Source organism: Globicephala melas, chromosome 5 (genome assembly GCF_963455315.2).
Source record: "Globicephala melas chromosome 5, mGloMel1.2, whole genome shotgun sequence".
Classification (NCBI taxonomy): domain Eukaryota; kingdom Metazoa; phylum Chordata; class Mammalia; order Artiodactyla; family Delphinidae; genus Globicephala; species Globicephala melas.
The window spans coordinates 74572569-74587969 of NC_083318.1; the positions used below are offsets into that span (position 1 = coordinate 74572569).

At 37.0% G+C, this 15401-nt stretch overlaps 1 protein-coding gene across 20 annotated transcripts in view; it reads right to left on the reverse strand.

Moving 5' to 3' along the window:
- CLOCK (clock circadian regulator) overlaps positions 1-15401 on the reverse strand; it is a 140265-nt gene that overhangs the window by 20238 nt on the left and 104626 nt on the right. For all 20 annotated transcript variants that reach the window (XM_060299371.1, XM_060299369.1, XM_060299364.1 and 17 more), the window contains 5 exons: positions 6883-7024; positions 5014-5114; positions 4389-4478; positions 1277-1429; positions 239-448 (listed from right to left, as the gene is read on the reverse strand). In XM_060299371.1, the coding sequence (XP_060155354.1) occupies positions 239-448; positions 1277-1429; positions 4389-4478; positions 5014-5114; positions 6883-7024 (696 nt within the window). The remainder of the gene's footprint in view (positions 1-238; positions 449-1276; positions 1430-4388; positions 4479-5013; positions 5115-6882; positions 7025-15401) is intronic.

The window sequence follows — 15401 nt, forward strand, 5'->3', positions numbered from 1 at the left end:
TCATTTTAAGCAAACTGCAAAATTTTTAAATGTCAAAATACTGAAAGCATTCAATGTTCAACAATTAAGAACAATTTTGCTCAAAATATTTTAATTATCACTCTCAATACTATAGTTTCTATTACTAGTAAAGTTTTAAATATGGTAATGTTCAAGATGAAGCTTTATTCTTGTTTCAGCAACACCATACATTTCAATCACTGAACACTCCACAGCCCACTGTACTCGATAACGTTACCTGACTTGATGTACTTTGTAAAGTCTGCTGTTGTATCATGTGCTGAGTTGTGCCAATGTGTCCAGTATTCATTCCACTTTGAATTTGGTTAGTCTGAACAACCTGGCTTTGCATATTTATAGGTGCAAGCTGCTGGATATTAGATGAATTTCCAGAAGAAAGTTGAACAGAACCAAAATTCAATCCAGGGGTTGACTGTTGTAAAAACATCTTTAAAAATAAAGATTACATTGAAATGATCTTTCTAAGTTAAAAAGAATGAGAGCATTAAAAAAAAAAAAGCTAAAAATTAAGTTTAAAACGCAAGTAACAAGAAGACTAAGTCATTCTGAATGAACACTGAGCAAAAAATAATTGCTGAATAAAACATGATACTCATTTTCATTCTTCCCGTCACCCTAACCCTATCATGTTTCTAATTGTCAGAAAAAGCGTTATAAATTTCAAAACCTCCACTTGTTTGACATTTTTACATGTTGGGGATTATTATATCAGCTAGCGTTACCCTAACTCAGAGCTACTCAAAGGTCTGTGGACTGGCAGCTCTGCATCACTTACCATTTATAATTCACGGCATTAGACAGAAGTAGCCTTCACTTAAAGTTTCCTTTGACCAAAGTCCTAGTCTCCTTGGATAGACATAACTTTAGAGTGGCCTTGTTGGTTGACCAAATGAGACTAATTTGAATCCCACCTACTAGTATGTTTTTTAAAAAATGACTGATGATTGAGTCATAAATTCTGTACCTACATGTAAAGTATTTTGATGTTATGGGTTTAAAGCTCACTAAACATTAGCCTGCTAAAAGATGACTCTAATCTGGAGAAACAAAGACGCTGATGGAAACACTCTTAGGAATGAATCATCTTTAGAGACTGTTAATACAATCCTATTGAGTAAATAACCAATGAGTATTTATTGAACTAAACTGAGGAAATGTATCTTTTGCATCTCACTTTTAATTAAGAAAAGTCAATTTCCTAAGAAGCCAAAATGCAAATAGCATGCTTTGCTTGAATTCAAATGTAATAACTTACCTGAAGCCCTTGACCATGGACCATTTGAAGCTGCTCTTGAATTTTTCTTAGTTCTTCTTGTTGCCGATGAATGTTTGCCTCTATCATCCGAGTCCGTTGCTCCAACTGGTCTTTCAGATGCTGCATGGCTCCTAACTGAGCTGAGAACTGAAACTTAAGTATTGTGGACAGAAAAAGTGTAACATAGTTTACAATCACTTCTCATAACTGTAAAATGTGAAACACAAGCAGTACATCATGAGCTAAGAATGTTACGCCAGTTATGAATGTATCGCCTCTCAACTCCTAATTCACCTGTCTTTGCTCGGCTTTGTGATACTGGAGCTGGACCCTACAAATGTATCTCCGTAGTCAGCAGGCACAAGCAGTCCTGTCAGTGACGATGCTGGAGGGATACTGCAAAGTGAGGTGCCTATCTTTCTGGTTCTGGTGCTTTTCCTTCTTGTTTTTATGCCAATGGGTAGCATCCTAGTGAGTGTCATCAGCGCTCCAGCAGGTGGCTTTCCTGCAAGTCTCCCTGGCATCCTAGTGAGCAGCTCCCCAGCAAATGTTACTGGTACCCCAGCAAGTGGCTTCTTGCTCTCCAGCCCTAGTCTGTGGCACCTCCGTGAATGTGTGGACCATCCAGTGGCTACAACCACACCTGCCTAATGGGATCTGAGTCTCAGCCTGGCCTGGAAGAGCAGGAGTTCAGGAGCGTCGAGGGGGTCTTCCAAGTTGCTCCCCCTTGGCTACTCTCCCTTTCACTTACATTTAGTGGCTGCTCTCTACACCTGTTTTCCCTGTATTCTTTTGAATTCTCTTAACTGCTTTCAGTGGTTAATCCCTGTTACCAGTAATTTGTTATACTACCCCTGTTCAAATTTCTGGTCTAGCTTCTGACTAGATCTTGACTGATTACAAGATGAATTAATAACACTGGCTTTAGAAGACCTAGGTTCCTATTGCGGCACTACCACTGAACTTCATTTCTACTCTTTAACAACTGAAAAAGTAGCCTGCACCTAGAGTTGTTCACATCAAACTGTCATCCCTAGACTGTCCTCTTTGTGCATTAGAAAGTTATAAAAATCTGACATTAGAAAGTTGTAAAAGTCTGACAGATAACCAACCATGAAATTGTTCTCAGACAAGTACAAAACCTAGGCTTTTAAAGACTAAGCGATTATAAATGAATGCATGCATACATGAATGGAAGCATAGATATTCTACCTACAGAGTAAATAAGGTTTTCAATCTTACTTATTTCTCTGTTTCACCTGAGTTACAGGCAGCTTCTATTTACTACTGCTTGAAACTTAGTCACATTTGTTGATTCACCACTTAAGCTCGTTTACTTAATTCCAGGAATATTCTGCACAGGATACAGTGTAAGAGCAGAAAGAATTTCACTGTATTGGAAATCTGTCTTAATCTTAAAATAGTCTCCTACAATTCATGTAAAAGTGAGAAATGCCCCCCAAAAGCTTTTTTACTCTATCTTCAAAAGTTTGTATTGAGAACACTGAATATTACTTTTCAAAGTATACAACTCTGACTTCTGAAGTTGACAATACCAGATCAAATCATACATTAGATTACACTAGGTGTGAGAAAACATTACAAGTTTAATACCCTCATGCCTTAATTTCTCATTATTTGAAATTTTATATTTATGTCATACAAATATATTTTATCCTAACTAAAGTTATTTATACCTTTAGGTAAACATTACATTGTCACCACTTAAAGGATTTCTATTAAATACAAATACGAAAATAAAAATAAACACAGAAAGCAGAATAATGGGAAATAAAATCACAGAACTAAGAGGCAGAGTGCTTGGCTTTATCACTGAATGAAATACGAGATTCGAATACTTATTAACATTTTTGACATAGTCGATACTATTTATTTCATGAAAATATTCCTTTACAATGTTAAGAAATGCTTATTCAGTATCTTGAGATTAATGAACTAATAATATTGAAAATATGTCAAATATTTACATAAAAATTCTGTTACCCTTCAGAATAAAAAGCTTTTGAGGACTCAGTGCTGATAAAAACTACTGCAACTCCAGATACTATTTAATAATACAGTGCTGTTATAAATACCTTACACAATTATATGTTGCTAAAAGTCAAGATTATGACATTTAGGTAATTTATAGCACTGCCAATATATTTGTACAAGTGTCATAATATATAATAGCTATAGTTATATATATATATATATATAATTTAAATAACCACATATGATAAGGGTATTTTTAGAAAAACATTGTTTTTACCTATTGCTAACTATCATTATTTGAAATTAAGATACTGTTAAGATATCTTTAACACCAAACAGAACAGAAACTTTTGGATTATTTTTAGCACAACTTAGTAGTATTTTTAACGTGTCTGAGGCACTGAATGAGTGCAGTCATAAATTACAAGTTGCGAAGTTATAATCAAAAGTGTCACTTTTGCAATACCTCTCCTTTGTCTTGCTAGTTTTTGTATTTAAGCCTCCTCTGGGACTCAGTCCAAGTAACAATTCTTCCAGGAAGTTCTGTTTCACTTCCTCAGGCTGCATTAAGGGTCCATCTAATGTGCTCACATATCAAGACTTCAGACCCTGAGCATAGACTATAGTACATTGTATTGTAGTTAACTGTCCTTCCCTCTAGATGTAATAAAGTCTCTTAGTACAGATATATTTACTGCCAGCACCTGCAATATCTGATAATACAAGGAACTCAATAAATGTCCTGTATATAAACAAATGGATGAATATATGAATAAAATTACTCAATTCTTCCACTATCCATAAGAAGAACAAAATGAACAGCTACATTTCATCTTTAATATCTTTCTGTCTATACTGTTTCTCAATAGGGGTTAAACAGGATAGTTTTTTGTTGTGCAAAACTGTCACACACCCTAAAAGACAATTAGCACCCCTGGTCCTTGCTGACTAAAGGGCCAGTGGTACCCCAATATCATTGACAATCAAAAAATCCCCAGATATTCTAAATGCCCACAGCTGAGATTTACTGCCCTGTAAGTATGTACTTTTAAAAATCTCTAGTAGCTTAAAAACAATTTATAATTTTAAAATACTTAACTGAAACAAACAGAAATACCTGGGACATGCCTTGTGGAACTGGTAAATTTGCAGCTTGAGACATCACTGGCTGTGTTAATGACTGACCAACAGACTGGGAATTTATGGACTAGAAGCAAAATAGACAATAACACTGGGGTGACAATCATTCCCATAAATGAGTACTTCCACCAGAAATATCACCATGGCATCTTTATAACTGAATTACAATTAGCCTCATACTTTTTTAGCTGAGTATAGGCATGTCTTCCCCCTCTAAACTGGAAATGCCTATTCCCTATTTATCTTTTTGTCTTTCAAGGCACCTGCCACATTACCTTGCATGGGCTCCCAATAAAAGCTGGCTGGACTTTACTGAAAGTGATTGGTATTTGAAATTAGATATAAAACGGCTCTAAATTATCAGTCTTCCATAATTGAAAAAAAAAAATCTAACAGTTTACCTGAAAAATAATCAAAAGGACTGGTATGTTTGACAACTACTCCACAGAAAAATAACGATCTTGAGTAAGTGTTATGTATAAACAACTATTTTGAATTTCATAGAAAGGGATAATAAATAAATGAATTTCTGAAGATTTAGATGATGTTTTTTTCCCCTTTAATAAATCTTTATTCAGAAGAATACTACCTGTAGAGTTTACCTGACTACTAAATGATGACCTCCTTTGTGCCATCTTTTCATGAGCTGGTAAATGCTGTCTGGGAGGAGTGCTAGTATCCGTTGGGATCTTTGTAGGTGTAGCTAAGGTTGGTCAACAAAAACAGAATAGCATTAGTACTTTATAAAATATAATTTTCAAAGATCAATCTCAAAACGCATTTCAGTGAATAAAAGTGGTTTTTGAGTTATTTTTCTAAATTATTCAATAAAAGTGAAGTCTATGACAACAAGATGATTCCTTTTAATCACTTCTTTTTTAAGGACAAAGAAAATATCTGAAATAGGAAAACTTCAAATATAAAAATGGTTACTACTCCTATAACTCAATAGTAAAAAAAACCAATAACTCAATTAAAAAATGGCCTAAGGACTTGCACAGATATTTATCCAAAAAAGACATAGAGATGGCCAGCCGATATATGAAATAATATTCAACGTCACTAATCAGGGAAATGCAAATCAAAACCACAATGAGATATCACCTCTACCTGTCAGGATGGCTATTATCAAAAATATCACACTGTAAATCAACTATACTTCAATTAAAAAAAAAACAGCTTATAAACTGTTCAAAAAACAAAATCTGAAGACAAGTGTTGGTAAGAACGTGGAGAAACTGGAACCCTTGCACACCGTTGGTGGGGATGGGAAATGTTGCAGACACCGTAGAAACAGTATGGATGCTTCTCAAAAAAATTAAAATTAGAACTACCATATATGATCTAAAAATCCCACTTCTGGGTATTTATGCAAAAGAATTGAGATCAGCATCTCAAAGAGATACTAGCATTCCAACGTTTACTGCAGCACTATTCATAATAGCCAAGGTATGGAAACAATTTAAATGTCTATTGACAGATGAATGGATTAACAAAATGTGGTGTATACATACAGTGAAATACTACTATTCAACCTGGAAAAGGAAAGACATTCTGCAACTTGTGACTTGGATGAAGCTTGAGGCCATTATGCTAAGTGAAATAAGCCAGTGACAGAAAAAGACAAGTACTGCATGACTCCATTATATGAGGTATCTGAAATAGGCAAATTCATTGAATCAAAGAGCACAATGGTGACTGCCAATGGCCAGGAGGCAGGGAATGGGGAATTATTAATTAATGGGCATAAAGTTTCAGATAAGCACAATGAATAAGCTCTAGATCTGCAGTACAACGTCATACCTACAGTCAACAATAATGTACTGTACACTTAAAAATTTAAGAGGGTAGATCTCATTTTAGGTGTTCTTACCACAGTAAAATAATTTGTTTTTTACAAGGAAGAAATAGCTATAATAGGGAAAAATTTTTTTTCTATGATCTCAGAAATTTCTATATTTAACCTCTTTTGATGTTCTACCCACCATGTTGAGTAGTTCAGACAACCCCCTTTTTCATTATATATAGTTTTAATACTCTGAGAAACAAAGGTGCTAGACTCTTTTTAAAAAATTAAGAAGGACATTAATTTAATGACAATTATGTAAGTCTTCATAAAGACAAGATACACACAAAGCACTTTCAAAAAGCAAACTCAAAGAACACTACTTACTGGCTCTACCAATAAAAAAGGAATTACTGTAATAGTTTTGCTTTCTTTTTGAGGGATGATTAAAAAATAACAAGACCAATATTATTACCTACATATTTTATAGGCTACTTTATACACTTAACTCTTTGCTAGATGTGAGCAATGTGCCTCTTGCTCACTGAAAAGGCTAGTGTATTTCAGAAATGTAAACACTTATCATTTGAAAGTGGCAGTCGATGAAAAATGCTGATACCGGCAACATAAACAATTTAGAAGGACTCTCTTTAAAGGAAGTCTGCTTTCAAGCTAGGGTACTCACAGGAAGGGTCTGAGACTGCAGTATGAGATGATTTTCTTGAACTCCGGGAGGAAGCAGAAGGAGTTGGGCTGTGATCAAACCTTTCCAATGCTTCCTTGAGACTGACTGTATTTATACGATTATCAGACCCAGAATCTTGGCTCTAAGGAGACAAGAGTAAAATAAATGTTTTCTTGTGGTTCAGTTCAGAGTTCCCAAATTAGCAATACTTCTTGCTAATTCCTCCTCCCCAAAATCAGTTTTTACCCCATAACAAGGGAAGTGTACCTGTGTAATATTAGGTAAAGAAATGAAAAAAAAATTTTAATAGCCAGAAAGTTTTGGTTTCATTCTCTATTTAAAGAAACAACAGATGCAAAGGAATGAAGCTGGACTCTTACCTTATACCATATATAAAAGTTAACTCAAAGCGGATCAAAGATCTAAACGTTGAGAACTAAAACTATAAAACTTTTAGGAAAAAAAAAGGGAAAAGCTTCATAACATTCGATTGGGCAATGATTTCTTGGATATGACACTAAAAGCACAGGCAACAGAAGTGTATCAAAGGACACTATAAACAAAGTGGAAAAGCACCATGGAATGGGAGAAAACATTTGTAAGTCATTTATTTGATAAGGAATTAATACCCAGAATATATATAGAGCTCCTACCACTCAACAGCAAAAAAAAAAAAAAAAAACAAACAAACAAAAAAACCAAAAAACAAAACCCAAAAATACCTGCCACAAAAAATCCAGTTAAAAAATGGGCAAGTCTTGCAGAGACATTTCTCCAAAGAAGATATATAAGCAGCAAACACATGAAAAGATGCTTAATATAACTAATCATTAGGGAAATGCAAATCAAAACCAAGAAATACCACTTCAATCAAGATGGCTATTATAAAAAAAAACCAGAAAATAACCAGTGTTGGTGAGGATATGAAGAAACTGGAACCCTTGTGCAGTGCTGACAGGAATGTATAAAATAAAACAGTGCAGCTACTATGGAAAACCGTAATAACAGCTCCTGAAAAAATTAAATATAGAATTACCATATGATCCAGAAATTTCATTTCTGGGTATATCCTCAAAAGAATTGAAAGCAGGTACTCAAACACATATTTGTACAGCCATGTTCATAGCAGCATTAGTCACAATAGCCAAAAGATGGATGCAACTCAAGTGTCCATTGATGGATGAATGAATAAACATAATGTGGTATATACATACAATGGAATATTACTCAGCCTTTAAAAGGAAATGCTGACACATGCTACAATATGGATGAACCTTGAGGACATTATGCCAAGTGAAATAAGCCAGTCACATATAGACAAATACTGTATGATTCCACTTACATGAGGTACCTATAGGAATCAAATTCACAGAGTCAGAAGTAGATTGGTGGCTGCCAGGGGCTGGAGGGAGGAGGGAATGGGGAGTTACTGTTTAATGGGTATGGAGTTTCACTTTGGAAAGATGAAAAAGTTTTGGTGATGGATGGTGGCGATGCTTGCACAACAGTGTGAATGTACTTAATACCACTCAACTATATACTTAAAATAGGTTAAGATGGTAAATTTTGTTACATATATTTCACATCAGAAAAAAGAAAAAGTGAAAAAAAAAACCCAACAGAATTAAGATGACACTTAAGTTTACAGACAAGGCACTAAAAGCATCTTTGGAACTCTGCATTTGACTGCTCAAAATCTTCTTCACACCAACTCTGACCTTTCTCCAGAATTCAATATCCATATTGGTGATTCATCTAATATCCTGTCCTGGCCTCTCAGCTTTCTAGGAACTCCTCGTCTCCAAGAAACTTTTTCCTCTACTCTACCGTGTTCAATCTCTACTCCTTGTCATTACCAGATACTCTAGCACCTCTAAGAGCACAAATTAAAATCTAACTTTAAACCATCCCTGTCCTACCTAGCCTTCCAGCTCACTTGTTCCTTTGGAGACAATTATAGTCAACCTAAAATGACCGCCAACCTAAAAAAGATACTCAACACTAAGCAGAAACATTGTTTTCTAGTGGGCTCATCTTCCTACTCTTCACAATTACTCCATATCTTTCCCATTGTTCCTAAGCTTCTTTCTCCCTCTCTCAACTGATAGCTTTGTCTTATATCGATGAGAATACTTGCCACCACCAAATATGTAACTCTACCTATTAACATACCAGGTATATGAACATAACCATCTTCTCCTTCCTCCTCATTATAATGGAGGGAAGTAGGTCCTTGTTGAATATCTATTTTATACATAGTAGTCTGCATATGTTAACCTCAGCATCCTAATTTACCCCTCCCATCCACCTTTCCCCTTTGGTAATCACAAGTCCGTTCTCTGAGAGTCTGCTTCTGTTTTGTAAATAAGCTCATTTGTATCATTTTTTAGATTCCACATATGAGAGATATCATATTTGTCTTTCTCTGTCTGACTTACTTCATTCAGTATGATAATCTCTAGGTCCATCCATGTTGCTGTAAATGGCATTATTTAGTTATTTTTTATGGCTAATATTCCATTATGTATACATACCACATCTTCTTTATCCATTCTTCTGTTGATGGACATTTAGGTTGGTTCCATGTCCTGGCTATTGTAAATAGCACTGCAATGAACATTGTGGTGCATGTGTCTTTTTGAATTATGGTTTTCTCTGGGATATGCCCAGTAGTGGGATTGCTGGACCATATGGTAATTCTATTTTTAGTTTTTTAAGGAACCTCCATACTGTTCTCCATAGTGGCTGTACCAGCTTACATTCCCACCAAAAGTGTAGGAGGGTTCCCTTTTCTCCATACTCACTCCAGCATTTATCGTTTGTAGACTTTTTGATGATGGCCATTCTGACCCATGTGAGGTGATACCTCACTGTAGTTTTGATTTGCATTTCTCTAATAAGTAGCGATGTTGAGCATCTTTTCATGTGCCTATTGGCCATCCGCATGTCTTCTTTGGAGAAATGTCTATTTAGATCTTCTGCCCATTTTTTTTGGTTGAGCTGTTTGTTTTTTGGTATTGAGCTGCATGAGCTACTTGTATATTTTGGAGATTAATCCTTTGTTGGTTGCATCATTTGCAAATATTTTCTCCCATTCTGTGGGTTGCCTTTTCATTTTGTTTATGGTTTTGTTTGCTGTGCAAAAGCTTTTATGTTTAATTAGGTCCCATTTGTTTATTTTTATTTTCATTACTCTAGAAGGTGGATCCAAAGATATTGCTGTGATTGACGTCAAAGAGTGTTCTGCCTATGTTTTCCTCTAAGAGTCTTATGGTATCCAGTCTTACATTTAGGTTTTTAATCCATTTTGAGTTTATTTTTGTGTATGTTGTTAGAGAATGTTCTAATTTCATTCTTTTACATGTGGCTGTCCAGTTTTCCCAGCACCACTTATTAAAGAAACTGTCTTTTCTCCATTGTATATTCTTGCCTTCTTTGTCATAGATTAATTGACCATAGGTGTGTGGGTTTATTTCTGGGCTTTCTATCCTGTTCCACTGATCTGTAAGTCTGTTTTTGTGCCAGTACCTTACTGTTTTGATGACTGTAGCTTTATAGTATAGTCTGAAGCCAGGGAGACTGATTCTTCCAGTTCCATTTTTCATCTCAAGATTGCTTTGGGGGCTTCTCCGGTGGCTCAGTGGTTAAGAATCTGCCTGCCAATGCAGGACACATGGGTTCGAGCCCTGGTCCAGGAAGAGCCCACATGCCATGGAGCTACTAAGCCCGTGTGCCACAACTACTGAGCCTCTGCTCTAGAGCCTCCGAGCCGCAACTACTGAGCCCACATGCCACAACTACTGAAGCCTGAGCACCTAGAGACCGTGCTCCGCAACAAAAGAAGCCACCACAATGAGAAGCCTGCACACAGCAACGAAGAGTAGCCCCGGCTCACCGCAACTAGAGAAAGCCCACACACAGCAACGAAGACCTGACGCAGCCATAAATAAATAAATTAATTAATTAATTAAAAAAAGATTGCTTTGGCTATTTGGGGTTTTTTGTGTTTCCATACAAATTTTAAGATATTTTGTTCTAGATCTGCAAAAAATCCCATTGGTAATTTGATAGGGATTGCACTGCAATCTGTAGATTGCCTTGGGTAGTACAGTCATTTTGACAATATCAATTCTTCCAATCCAAGAACATGGTATATCTTCCCATCCATTGGTGTCATCTTCAATTTCTTTCTTCAGCATCTTATAGTTTTCAGAGCACAGGTCTTTTGCCTCCTTAGGTAGGTCTATTTCTAGGTATTTTATTCTTTTTGATGCGATGGTAAATGGAATTGTTTCCTTAATTTATCTTTCTGGTCTTTCGTTGTTAGTGTATAGAAATGCAACAGATTTCTGTGTATTAATTTTGTATCCTGCAACTTTACCGAATTCATTGATGAGCTCTAGTAGTTTTCTGGGAGCATCTTTAGGATTTGCTATGTATAGAATCATGTCATTTGCAAACAGTGACAGTTTTACTTCTTCTTTTACGATTTGGATTCCTTTTATTTCTTTTTCTTCTCTGACTGCCATGGCTAGGACTTCCAAAACTATGTTGAATAAAAGTGGTGAGAGTGGACATCCTTGTCTTGTTCCTGATCTTAGAGGAAATGCTTTCAGCTTTCCTCCTGCTGAGTATGATGTTAGATGTTGCCCTCACTGATTCTTAATTCCTAGGTTAGCAACATTCACATATTTGACACCATGACTTCTCTATTCCTTGATGAAGACCTTGACATCCACTTGTCCTCAGTCACTTATTCTTATAGTTAAACCCTAGACCTTGTCATAATAAAAATAAGCATTCCATAACCTCAGTTTCAAACATCCTACTCTTTAACCACCCAACTCCAATATCCCAACTCCAATAATCCTTCAGTGGAACCTAAAATACATCAATTCTACCACATTTTCATAATCACTCTTGTTTTCTCTTCCCTCTTTAACCAGCTTAAAATCATGGTTAATCATCACAAACACACCCTTGAATGTATCATCAACTCCCTTGCCCATATCTCCCTTCACCATACTCCCTTAGGAAAATACCAGTGCTGGTGAAACCCAATTATTAACCTATTCCACATCTGTTCCTGCACAGCTGAACATGGCTGAAGAAACACACATGCTAACCGTTGTTCTCTCTTTAAATAAATGACCAAGACCCTCAATCAGCCCTTTATCCTGCCTGCCAAACAGACTAAAATTCCCTTGTCCATTCACTTTCTCACTCTCCTAGAAAACTATTCAACACTTTTCCCTCTTTTCAAACCCCAAACTCCAGTTCCTATTTCACTGTAGAGAAATGCCACAGCTCCACTACTATATCAACCTTCCTACCAGCATACATACTCACATATTCTACCCTTCTTCATGTTACTGTAATTCAGGGATCAGCACACTTTTCTGTAAGGGTCAGAGAATCAATATTTTAGGCTTTGTGGGCCACATAGTCTCTATCACAACAATTCAACTCTTGTAGTACAAAAGCAGCCATATGCAACGTACGATTGAGTGTGGCTGTGAAATCTGATGATATAATCTTTGTGTGTCACAAAACATTATTTTTTTTTCAATCACTTAAAAACATGTAAAAAACATATCTGTAGCTTGTGGGTGTTACAAACCAAGGCAGAGGGCCAGATCAAGCCGAACGGCCATAGTTTCCCAACCCCTTCTGTAGCTGAAATCATCTGCTCCTCTATCTAGCTAAGCCTAATCCATTCACTTGTCCACTAGATCCCATCTTCTTTCACCTACTCAAGAACACTGCTAGCATTTCTACCGCTCTCTCTCCTATCACCAATTTTTCTCTCTCCTTCAGACCATTCTTGTCCGTATACAAATATGCTATTATTTCTCCCACCTTAAAAAGCAAAAGCTTCTTCTTAGCCCAGTGCTTCCTATTATTGCCAGATCTCTCTCCTCTTTGTAGTAAAACCCTTCCCTACTTACCATCTCTAATTCCCCTTGTCTCAGAAAATTCTCTTCTAAACCCACTCTAATCAAGCTTTCCCTCATATTACTATTCCACCTGGTCTGTTCTTACTGATCAATGAATACATGTTATTGAACTGAATGCTCAATTCTCAGTACTCATCTAATTTAACTTATTTCAGCAGAACCTGACAAAGCTGACTGTTCACTCCTCACTGACACGCTCGCTTTCTTTTCTTGGCTTTTAGGACAACGTAGCTTCCTGGTATTATTCCTACTTCAGTGGATATTTCTCCTTGGTCTCCTGTGATTGGTTCTTCCTTGACCCCTTCACGTCTTAACGTTGAATGCCCCAGTGCTTAGTGCCTGGTCATCTTCTCTCTACACTCATTCCCTTGGTGATCATGTTTAGATTCCTGACTAAAACCATCCACACATGGACATTTCTGAAAAATATATCTCAAGTGGACCTCTTCCCCAAACTCAGGAGGATCATGGTGGTAACATTAATGTGGGGAGAAAGTAGACATCGTTGGAGTATATTTTGTAAGTAGGGCTAGCTGAATTTCCTAGGATTGGACATGGGCATGAGGGGAAAAAAAGAAGTAAAGAGAACAATCTCTGTATGTATTACTTTGGTTTCTATGATAGTCCTTATTTCAAGGAACTCTAGATTTAAGCACTTTCCTCAGAAAATTTCTTTCACTAAAAACATGCTGGATTTTCCTCCCCTAAGCAGACAGAGCCTCTTTGGAAAAATTCTTTCATATGGGACCCATGAGAGCAGCAGCCATATTCTCAGCAGCTAGAGCGATGTCCAGTACTTCCTGGCACAGGGAAGGCACTCTTCTTTTTTTTTGTTTGTTTTTGTTTTTGCGGTACGTGGGCCTCTCACTGTTGTGGCCTCTCTCGTTGCGGAGCACAGGCTCCGGACGCGCAGGCTCAGCTTCCATGGCTCACGGGCCCAGCCGCCCCGCGGCATGCAGGATCTTCCCGGACCGGGGCATGAACCCGTGTCCCCTGCAACAGCAGGCGGACTCTCAACCGCTGCGCCACCAGGGAAGCCCGGCACTCTTCTTTTTTAACTGAAGTATGGCTGATGCACAATATTGTTAGTTTCAGGTGTACAACATAGCGATTCAACATTTAAATATGAATATCATGGTAAGTCTGGTACCCATCTGTCCCCATACAAAGCTATTAAAGTTTTATTAACCATATTCCTACGTGACTTACTTATTTTACAACTGGAAGTCTGTACCTCTTAATCCCATTCACCTATTTTGCCCCAGCCCACACCCCCTGCCCCGCCCCACTCTGGAAACCACCAGTTTGTTCTCTGTATCTATGGGTCTGTTTTGTTTGTTCATTTGTTTTGTTTTTTAAATTCTATGTATAAGTGAGATCAGTCGTCTTTCTCTGACTTATTTCACTTAGCATAATGCCCTCAAGATCCATCCATATTGCTGCAAATAGCAAGATTTCGTTTTTTGACAGCTGCAAAGTATTCCACTGTATATATGTACCACATTTTTACTTAGGTTGCTTCTGTATCTTGGTTATTGTAATTAATCCTGCCATGAACATGGGTGCATAAATCTTTTCGACTGTTTTTGTTTTCTCCAGGTAAATACTCAGAAGTGAAACTGATAGGTCGTCCTATTTTTAATTTTTTGAAGAACCTCCATACTGTTTTCCACAGTGGCTACACCAACTTACAATCTCACCAACAGTACATGAGGGCTCTCTTTTCTGCACATCCTCGCCAACACTTGTTGTTTGTTGTCTTTTTGATAACAGCCATTTTGACAGGTAGGAGGTGATACCTTATTGTGGTTTTGATTTGCATTTCCCTGATGATTAGAAAGGTGTTGAGCATCTTTTCACGTGTCTGGTGGGAAAATGTCTATTCAGGTTGTCTGCCCATTTTTTAATCGGACTTCTTTTTTGTTACTGAGTCCTATGAGTTCTCTATATATTTCGGATATTAACCCCTTATTGGATATATCATCTGCAAATATCTTCTCCCATTCGGTAGATTTCCTTTTCATTTCGTTGATGGTTTTCTTCACTGTGCATGGAAGGTACTTAATAAAGTTTGTTGAATGACTGAATGACATCCTCCCATTCTGTCCCCTGGCATGCTGCCTATTTTAACTCATTTTTTAATATACATTCTTGACCTTTTCATTCCACTTATTTTTCTACAGATCAAAAATACTTGTTGTAGGCAACTTCTGATATGGCTCATAATGATTCCTACCTTCAGGTATTCATAACCTTGTATAATCCCTCCCCTTTACTGTAGGCTGGATCTAGTGGCTTACTTCTAATGAACAGAACAGACAAAAGTGATGGGATATCACTTCTGTGATTAGGTTACAAAAGACTGACTTCAATCTTGCTGGATTTTTCTCTCCCTAGATCTTCTTGCATACTTGTTCTGATAGAAAGGGCCACCTGGAAAGGAGCTGAGGATTGCCTCTGGCCATCAGCCAGCAAGGCACCAAGGCCCTCAGTCTAACTGCCCATTAGGAACCCAATCCTTCCAACAACCGCTAAGTGAGCTTGGAAACAGATTCTGCCAGG